Genomic DNA, 10,874 nt, shown 5'->3' on the forward strand with positions numbered 1-10,874 from the left:
ATCAGGCACTTTGAAGCTTTTTTTAGGGATATTGCGTGATGGGTAAAATTTTGAAAAAAACTTCGAAAAATAAAATAAGCCACTGGGAACTGATTTTTAATGGTTTTAACCCTTCTGAAATTGTGATAATGTTCCCCTTTAAACGATAAATTATCTATAAAGTAATTTTCCTTTTCAATCATCAACTCTGTGGATCTTTTTGTTGGTTTTGTTTCCACCAGAAAAAAAAAAACAAATTACATTATTGCGTCAGACAGAGGAAATAATTTAAATGCTGTCAGCCGCAGAAGAGATCAAAGTTCATGTTCATGCTTATATAATCAAACGACAATAAAACAAAGTGTGTGGTTTGGTACAAGATAACAAATGTGTGTTCATTTATTCATGTGCAGGTACGTACTTGTGTGGTGATCATGACTATCTTGAGGATTTGGACCGCCAACTTCCATGGGATGTGTCTTCTTGCCCTGTATTTCTCACACGGGCTCATGAAGTAATACTTCAAATCATCCCTCAGCCTCTCCTCTTTGATCAAGTCCACAGTTGTGGTTGAGCTACAAACAAAGTATCAACATGTTTTACGGTCTAAAGAGACAAAGTATCAACATTTGTTACAGTCTAAGAAAGTATCAACATTTGTTACGGTCTAAGAAAGTAAGTATCAACATTTGTTATGGTCTAAGAAAGTTTTAACATTTGTTAAGGTCTAAGAAAGTAAGTGTCAACATTTGTTAGGGTCTAAGAAAGTTATAACATTTGTTAAGGTCAAAGAAAGTTTTAACATTTGTTACGGTCTAAGAAAGTAAGTATCAACATTTGTTACGGTCTAAGAAAGTTTTACTCCACACACTGATTTTAATACCACTTTTACGCAACATATTGAGATACTAACATAGGGAATAATTTTTTTGTCAGTTTTACGCCACATACTGACATGGTATACGTTTTGGGTCAGAGTTTTACTCCACATATTGATTTTAACGCCACGTTTACTCAATATACTGAGATACGAACACAGGGAAATAGTTGTTTGTGTCAGTTTTACTCCACATACTGACATGCTAAACGTTTTGGGTCAGAGTTTTACTCCACATATTGATTTGAATACCACTTTTACTCAACATATTGAGATACTAACGTAGGGAATTATTTTCTTGTATCAGTTTTACTCCACATACTGACATGCTTTACATTTTCGGTCAGAGTTTTACTCCACATATTGATTTTAATGCCACGTTTACTCAATATACTGAGATACGAACACAGGGAAATAGTTTTTTATGTCAGTTTTACTCCGCATACTGACATGTTATACGTTTTGGGTCAGAGTTTTACTCCACATATTGATTTTAATGCCACGTTTACTCAATATACTGAGATACGAAGACAGGGAAATTGTTTTTTATGTCAGTTTTACTCCGCATACTGACATGTTATACGTTTTGGGTCAGAGTTTTACTCCACATATTGATTTTAATGCCACGTTTACTCAATATACTGAGATACAAACACAGGAAAATAGTTTTTGTGTCAGTTTTACTCCTCATACTGACATACTATACATTGTGGGTCTGAGTTTTACTCCACATACTGACATGCTTTACGTTTTGGGTCAGAGTTTTACTCCACATATTGATTTTAATGCCACATTTACTCAATATACTGAGATACGAACACAGGGAAATAGTTTTTTGTGTCAGTTTTACTCCACATACTGACATGCTATACGTTTCGGGTCAGAGTTTTACTCCACATATTGATTTTGATGCCACGTTTACTCAATATACACAGGGAAATAGTTTTTTGTGTCAGTTTTACTCCACATACTGACATGCTATACGTTTCGGGTCAGAGTTTTACTCCACATATTGATGTTGATGCCACGTTTACTCAATATACACAGGGAAATAGTTTTTTGTGTCAGTTTTACTCCACATACTGACATTGTATACGTTGTGGGTTTGAGTTTTACTCCACATACTGACATGTTATACGTTTTGGGTCAGAGTTTTACTCCACATATTGATTGTAATGCCACATTTACTCAATATACTGAGATACGAACACAGGGAAATAGTTTTTTATGTCAGTTTTACTCCGCATACTGACATGTTATACGTTTTGGGTCAGAGTTTTACTCCACATATTGATTTTAATGCCACGTTTACTCAATATACTGAGATACGAAGACAGGGAAATTGTTTTTTATGTCAGTTTTACTCCACATACTGACATGCTATACGTTGGGGGTCTGAGTTTTACTCCACATACTGACATGTTATACATTTTGGGTCAGAGTTTTACTCCACATATTGATTTTAATGCCAAGTTTACCCAATATACTGAGATACGAACACAGGGAAATTGTTTTTTGTGTCCGTTTTACTCCTCATACTGACATGCTATATGTTGTGGGTCTGAGTTTTACTCCACATACTGACATGTTACACGTTTTGGTCAGAGTTTTACTCCACATATTGATTTTAATGCCACATTTACTCAATATACTGATATAAAAACACAAGGAAATAGTTTTTTGTGTCAGTTTTACTCCACATACTGACATGTTATACGTTGTGGGTCAGAGTTTTATTCCACATACTGATTTTAATGCCATGTTTACTCATAATACTGAGATACGAACACAGGCAAATAGTTTTCAATGTCAGTTTTACTCCACATACTGACATGCTATACGTTGTGGGTCTGAGTTTTACTCTACATACTGACATGTTTTACGTTTTAGGTCAGAGTTTTACTCCAAATATTTATTCTAATGCCACATTTACTTAATATACTGAGATACGAACACAGGGAAATAGTTTTTTATGTCAGTTTTACTCCGCATACTGACATGTTATACATTTTGGGTCAGAGTTTTACTCCCCATATTGATTTTAATGCCACGTTTACTCAATATACTGAGATACGAACACAGGGAAATAGTTTTTTGTGTCAGTTTTACTCCACATACTGACATGCTATACGTTTCGGGTCAGAGTTTTACTCCACATATTGATTTTGATGCCACGTTTACTCAATATACACAGGGAAATAGTTTTTTGTGTCAGTTTTACTCCACATACTGACATAGTATACATTGTGGGTTTGAGTTTTACTCCACATACTGACATGTTATACGTTTTGGGTCAGAGTTTTACTCCACATATTGATTTTAATGCCACATTTACTCAATATACTGAGATACGAACACAGGGAAATAGTTTTTTATGTCAGTTTTACTCCGCATACTAACATGTTGTACGTTTTGGGTCAGAGTTTTACTCCACATATTGATTTTAAGGCCACATTTACTCAATATACTGAGATACGAACACAGGGAAATCGTTTTTTGTGTCAGTTTTACTCCACATACTGACATGCTATACGTTGTGGGTCTGAGTTTTTTTCCACATACTGATTTTAATACTACTTTTACTCAACATTTTGAGATACTGACATAGGGAATTATTTTTTTGTATCAGTTTTACTCCACATACTGACAGTTTTAGTGTTGTACGGGCATCTAGATCAACCAGCATTAGTATGGAGTGTTTTTTTGTTGTTGCATTTTTAGCTGTTTGAAAAAGTATCAGATGGATGCATTTCCAAATACAGTAGGAGGAATCTGACAGGTTGTGTTAGTTTGAAGACGAAGACAAGAAAACAAAGCATTTTTGTGCCAACAATTAAGAGCACAAATGCAGCAAAATGTGCCAATGGTGAAGGAGAAAGCAGAAGTGAATAATTCAGTGGAGCAAAGTGTATGTTTTTCAAGAGGAAGAAGTCCATAAGGTGAAAAAAAAAAAAAGACACTGGTTCCTTTCAAAGTCCAAAGTTTCTTCAGGAAGTTCAATATTTACCCTCAGTGTTGACTTTTAGCGTCAGGACATATTTGATTAATCAAACTGCTATTAGCGTCATTAAGTAGCATGGCTCGGCAATATCTGTCTGTTTTTTAATCCCTTCAACTTTTTGAACACTTCCTCTTTGTCTGGCATGCAACGAGGAAATGAGACGCTTGAAAATGAAACTGACCTGACCGAGTTGCTCCTGTCCAGATATCGAGTTAATAACTCCATGGCGGCGCGATAATGCGCGCGACGGTCAATCAGCGTCTTCTCGACAGGTACCAGCTGGGATGTGCACGGGAGCGCGCGCCTGCCAGCCAGCCAATCAGCGGGCGACTTTGCAGGCACGTGTTGGTTGCCAAACTGCGAGCGGAAGTGTGACCCCAGTGTGTCTTTAAAGGCACCATCCAATAGTTTTAGTTTAGTTTAAGCTTTATTTGAAGGGACAATGCACAGAAACATTAAGCTCAAAGACAGATATGTTCTGTACCAGATTGTAGCTAAATAGCTCATTTCCATCTGCAGTCCCTGGCTACCTAAATTCATACATGCCAACTATGAGACCTCCGATTTCGGGAGGTTGGGGGGCGTGGTTAAGAGGGGAGGAGTATATTTACAGCTACAATTCACCAAGTCAAGTATTTCATATATATATATATATATATATATATATATATATATATATATATATATATATTAGAGATGCGCGGATAGGCAATTATTTCATCCGCAACCGCATCAGAAAGTCGTCAACCATCCGCCATCCACCCGATATAACATTTGATCAGAACCGCACCCGCCCGTTGTTATATATCTAATATAGATGATGCAAGGCATTAGTGAGGTTATAAAGCTTTTGCCTGTTAAAGAAAAGAGACTGATCCAATGCAGCACAGACATTCCCGTGCCACGCTGTCACGACCCAGACGCACACCAGTGCGCAATCATATGGGAGCCGCGCTGAGCGCACCTCCAAGCGCGTCTCGCTGCCGGCGACGGCCGGGTATGGGCCCGACGCTCCAGCGCCATCCATTTTCAGGGCTAGTTGATTCGGCAGGTGGGTTGTTACACACTCCTTAGCGGGTTCCGACTTCCATGGCCACCGTCCTGCTGTCTATATCAACAAGGGTGAGCCCCACCCCTTTCGTGAGCGCACTGCGCGCGGAGTGACCCCTGTTACGCGCCCCCGGCAACAGGGGTGGCGGGCAGGTAAGCTGCGCGGGCGGAGCGACCCCTGTTACGAGCCCCCGGCCACGGGGGTGGCGGGCAGGTAAGCTGCTTGCGTGACGCCGGCCGCGGCGAAGGCGGACGAGGCGGGGTGTCGGTGCGGTGGTGACCCTGGACGTGCGTCGGGCCCTTCTCGCGGATCGCCTCAGCTACGGCTCCCGGTGGGGCCCTCTCGGGGGAAGGGGCCTCGATCGGTCCCGGACCCCGGCGAGGCGTCCCTTCTCCGCTCCGTAAAAGTGTCCATCTCTTTTTTCTTTTTTTTTCTGTTGTGGCATATGCAGCAGGTGCCTGCTCGTTTTTCGTATGTGGGTAACAACATTTAACTATGTATATATATTTCCGAATTGGTTTAACTGCCACCCGCCTGAATCTATTTAAAATGTAATTTTTTTTTATTTTAACCGCCCGACCCGACCCGCGGATAAAATCTAATTTTTTTTAATTTCATCCGCCCGATCCGCGGATAATCCGCGGACTCCGCGGTTGTGCCCGCAAACCGCGCATCTCTAATATATATATATATATATATATATATATATATATATATATATATATATATATATATATATAAATAAGAGAAATACTTGAATTTCAGTGTTCATTTATTTACACATATACACACACATAACACTCATCTACTCATTGTTGAGTTAAGGGTTGAATTGTCCATCCTTGTTCTATTCTCTGTCACTATTTTTCGAACCATGCTGAACATGATGATGCATTGCTGTGTGGCACACACAAAAGTGCTTTCATCAAATGCACTAGATGGCAGTATTGTCCTGTTTAAGAGTGTCACAACATTGCTGTTTACGGCAGACGAACTGCTTTACGGTATACAAAAACGTGACTGCTGTTGTTGTGTGTTGTTTCCGTGCTGGGAGGACGTTAATGAAACTGCCTAACAATAAACCCACATAAGAAACCAAAAACTCGCCCTCCATCATTCTACAGTTATAACGTTATTGGGCAGGTATGCTTTTTATGTTGTGGGCCTGAATTTCGGGAGATTTTCGGGAGAAAATTTGTCCCGGGAGGTTTTCGGGAGAGGCGCTGAATTTCCGGAGTCTCCCGGAAAATCCGGGAGGGTTGGCAAGTATGATGTAATTACATATTTTAAATGCAAAAATAATACATATATATCCATTATTTTTTTGCCACAAAACTCCTTCATTATTTTGCAAAAGATGTTAATGATTAAATACATCATTTAATTACATTTATATTGATTTAATGGCATATTTAAGTACTTGAATATCAAACTATAAATAAATGTAAATGTCAGCAGAGAAATGCCATAATACATATTTTTTTTAAATCCATTAAAAATGTTAATTGATTTCACATCATTTATTATTTGATATTTTGTTATCAATTTTGCTGTATGTTTATTATTTTAAATAATGAAAATATTGTATTACTTCACTACGTTTGTATTTTAATAGCATTTTAATATATTTAAATAATCAAAATTCCAGTACATCACTATAAATGTCATGAAAATGAATACAAAATCGTTAAATATATTCATTGATTATGAAATGCGTTTATTGGCTAATGAACAAATATTTAGTAAATTGTTTCATTCAGGCTGGTCAGAGTTAAAAAAAAAAAAAAACCTTGGAAATCTTGTACAAACAAGCAATTAAGATTATAGTTTATTATTCTTCGGTCAATGGTCAACAAAATAAACAAACAGTTGCACATTCATAGAATGAAAATGAAAATGAAAATGTTGCAGACCGAAAGGGTTTAGGCTGAAGTTGAACACTTATAGCGCCTAACCCTATAAACAATGTCAAGTACAAGATGAACTTCCGAAAATTATGAAATGTCTTTTGTACAACATATTATAAATACACATTATACACAATATGAACATTGTTCAATTATATACACAGTAAAGGCATGTGAAATATCCTTATACGCGTATTAAACCTTTGTACCAATTTATATACGATATACAAACAATTATACTTCCATTATTATTTATATCCCACATTTAGTATTTTAATTAACATTGATCATAGTATTAACTACTGTGTTGATTCAAGAGTGATATATTTTTCCAAGACATTAGTCTTAAAGTGTTTTTTAAATGTGTGAATGGACCTGGAACATTTTAAGGAATCATCCAAGCTGTTCCACAGTTGAACCCCCCTGACAGAAACACATCTACTTTTTAAGCTTGTTCTTATCTTAGCTTTCTGGAAGACAGCTGAACCTCTGAGGTCATAGGGATTCTCTCTGGGTTTGAACCTCTCCTGTAGACACCGAGGCAGCATGTGGTTATGAGCTTTGTACGTCACAATAGCAGTGTTGAGGTCAACAAGATCATGCAGTTTTAATGTTTTTAATTTAATAAACAGAGCATTGGTATGGTCATGATAATCTGCATAATTTACAATTCTAATCGCTTTCTTTTGAAGTAAGAATATAGAGTTGATGTTTGTTTTGTAATTGTTACCCCAGATTTCAACACAATAATTAAGATAAGGGAGTACGAAAGAATTATATAACATATTAAGAGCCTTTTGATTTACGGAGTTTTTGATTTTATGTAACATAGCAATATTTTTTGCCATCTTTGTCTTAAGTATATTTATGTACAGTTTCCAATTTAATTTATCATCTATATAGATTCCCAAAAATTTTGTTGAATACACCCTTTCTATCTCCATATCATCAATTCTTATATGACACTGTATGTTATTTTTCCTATTTCCAAAAATTATATATTTTGTTTTATTTAGGTTGATTGACAGTTTATTGGCATCAAACCATTGCTTTAGTATGTGGAGTTCGCTCTCTACAGTCTCTAAGAGTTGGCCAAGGTCTTGCCCAGAACAGTACAGGCTTGTATTGTCAGCAAAGAGAATACAATTGAGTTTTTTAAAGATTTTGCAGATATCATTAATATACAATAAAAACAATTTTGGTCCCAGTACAGAACCTTGGGGCACTCCATGTGTTATAATCTTTTTATCTGAATCTACATTGTTCATATGCACATACTGTTCTCTACCACCAAGATAACTTTTCAACCAATCATGAGCAAGACCTCTAAAACCATACCTCTGCATTTTGTTTAAAAGTAATGTGTGATCGATGGTGTCAAAGGCCTTGCTCAGGTCAATAAAAACGCCAACAGCAAACTCCCTCTTATCAATTGCAGTGGCTACCTCCGCAACTAGTTCCATCACTGCCATGGAAGTGGACCTGTTTGGTCGAAAACCGTATTGGTGTTCACTTAGCAAGTGATGCTTATCAATAAAACTGTCTAATCTTGACACAAATAATTTTTCAAGGACTTTTGAAAATTGTGAGAGTAGAGAAATAGGCCTATAGTTGGTGAACTGATGCTTATCTCCACTTTTGAAGATGGGAATAACTTTTGCCGTTTTCATTTTCTTTGGGAAAACTCCTTTTATAAAAGAAATATTACATATATAAGATTATGGTTAAAAAAGAACCTGGGCACTATCAATACTGTGCCATTCTAAAAAAAAATACAGTATTTTAAACTGGGACAGTCTTCACACATTTGCAGACTTAAAAGTGACCTATAAAGTACTGCATGAATTGGCTCCAGATCCTCTGGCAGAGTTCATCAGCCAAAGAAACAGCCGTGAGCGTGTCACTCCAGGCTCTGTCAGAGGTGACTGTTATATTCCTCTGCGCAGGAGCACTTTCAGTAAGTGGGCCTGGTCAGTAAGGAGCGCAAATGTGTGGAACTCAGTACCCGGGGAGGTTAAACTGCTCACAACTTACAAGGCCTTCACAAAAATTTTTTAAATGTGGCTTATCAACGCCTACAGTCGCCAGCACTAAAAGATGAGCCTGTTTTGATGCTAAGATAAATGTTATGTTTTGATGTTGTATTTTATTTTTTTATCATATTGTATATGTATCCATCCATCCATCCATTTTCTACCGCTTATTCCCTTTGGGGTTGCGGGGGGCGCTGGAGCCTATCTCAGCTACAATCGGGCGGAAGGCGGGGTACACCCCGGACAAGTCGCCACCTCATCGCAGGGCCAACACAGATAGACAGACAACATTCACACTCACATCCACACACTAGGGCCAATTTAGTGTTGCCAATCAACTTATCCCCAGGTGCATGTCTTTGTATATGTATTGTGTGCTTTTTATTTTTCTTCTTCACTCTTACACACTTTTTCTTTTAAATTGTAATTGTACTGCCTTTTTACATCATGGCCAGGGGACTACGGCCTTCTGGCTTTTTTCACCATGTGTAGTCATGTGTTTTATGAAATTACATCGTCCCCTTTGAAATAAACTAATCTAATCTAATCATTATAGTTGTTTAAAATTGTGTTTCACAATTTAATTAAATAATGAGGAATTCGATAAACTATTATACAACACAAAATGTCATATTTTGATTATCTTTTTTTTTTTTTTACTTGACTTTAAAATTATTTTATTTTGGCACAGAAACATAAACATACAAAATAGCACCTTTGAAAATACTTGATATACAATAGAGAGGCGGTTTAGCTTTTACACACGACTCTACTACATCACCCACAATCAGGGCCGGCCCGTGGCATAGGCTGTATAGGCAAATGCTAAGGGCGCCGTCCATCAGGGGGCGCCACGCCAGTGCCACAAATCTTGGAGAAAAAAAAAAAAAAAGTTGGTACTATTATTTCTAAATACAAAAAATAATCCCACGTTAATTAAAATGCAAAGTAAAGCCTATATAACAGAAATATTATTTGTTACAACCCCCCCCCTTCGCACGGTGCGCCCCCTCCCTTCCCGTATCATGACTCTTTTTGGACGTCACCACATCAAAAAATCAACACAAGATGTCAAAACGGCGAAAACTGTCAGGTGCCCAGGGAAGAAAAAAGAGAAAAGAAGAGGAGGAAAAACGAGAAAAAGACAGAGGTAGCAGGTAGGTAACGTTAGCCTACATGAAATTATTTGTCTGTTACAGAATGTGATAGTAACCTGGCTTTTTAGCATTAAGCTAATGTTACATGATTCGGCAATTGCTAATCAATAAATAGCTAGTTCTGTTTTAACATCGGGTTAATATTGTGGAGGGGGCTAAATTGTTATGGAAAATAATAATGTAACGTTAGGTAATTACAGTACTCCCACCTTACATTCCTCAAGGACATTTGTATTAGATCTTTTAAGCAGGTGTTTTTTGTTTACATTGTTATTGCCTTCTGGTTAGCTAATGTTTGCCCTGCAGGTAATAGTCACTTTTCCACCCCTTTATATATTAGGTATAGTTGTAAGCCTAGTTGTTAAAGTGCACATCATTAATGTTAATTAAGCAATATGTATGTAAAAAATATTGTATTTCATATATTCATTTTTTATTTTTTGCATTCATTTATTTATTCATATTTTTTTTAAATCTTGTTAACTATTCTGATTGTTAATTTGCTTTCTTTAAGTAAAAAAAGGGTCAAAGACAAAGCTATTCGGTTTCTTGTGAGTATATACACTTCACTGCCGATGTGGGGGGGCGCCACCTAAAATCTTGCCTAGGGCGCCAGATTGGTTAGGGCCGGGCCTGCCCACAATGCACCAGGGTGGTTGTCTCCCGAGGATTGCATCTTGATAAACTATTTCACATCTCAAATAATTATCTTCTTTTGTTAGTTTTCTTTATATTATTTAATTTTGGGACACAAAAACGCCATGCAAAACACCTTTGGAAAAATTGAAAGGCTACGTAGCTTTTTACCCTGAATCAACTACATCACCCAGAATGCACCGGGGTGGTAGTACCCCGAGGCCACGCCCTGT

General features: G+C 37.3%; 1 protein-coding gene across 1 annotated transcript in view; it reads right to left on the bottom strand.

The window, feature by feature from the left end:
* mcoln2 (mucolipin TRP cation channel 2) overlaps positions 1-4,200 on the bottom strand; it is a 42,394-nt gene extending 38,194 nt beyond the window's left edge. The window contains exons 1-2 of the mRNA XM_061976120.2: positions 4,039-4,200; positions 401-554 (exon numbers count right to left, since the gene is read on the bottom strand). Coding sequence (XP_061832104.2) covers positions 401-554; positions 4,039-4,082 — 198 coding nt within the window. The 5' untranslated portion in view covers positions 4,083-4,200. The remainder of the gene's footprint in view (positions 1-400; positions 555-4,038) is intronic.
* Between the last annotated feature and the right edge of the window lie 6,674 nt (positions 4,201-10,874).

Source organism: Nerophis lumbriciformis, linkage group LG14 (genome assembly GCF_033978685.3).
Source record: "Nerophis lumbriciformis linkage group LG14, RoL_Nlum_v2.1, whole genome shotgun sequence".
In the NCBI taxonomy this organism is placed as follows: Eukaryota; Metazoa; Chordata; class Actinopteri; order Syngnathiformes; family Syngnathidae; genus Nerophis; species Nerophis lumbriciformis.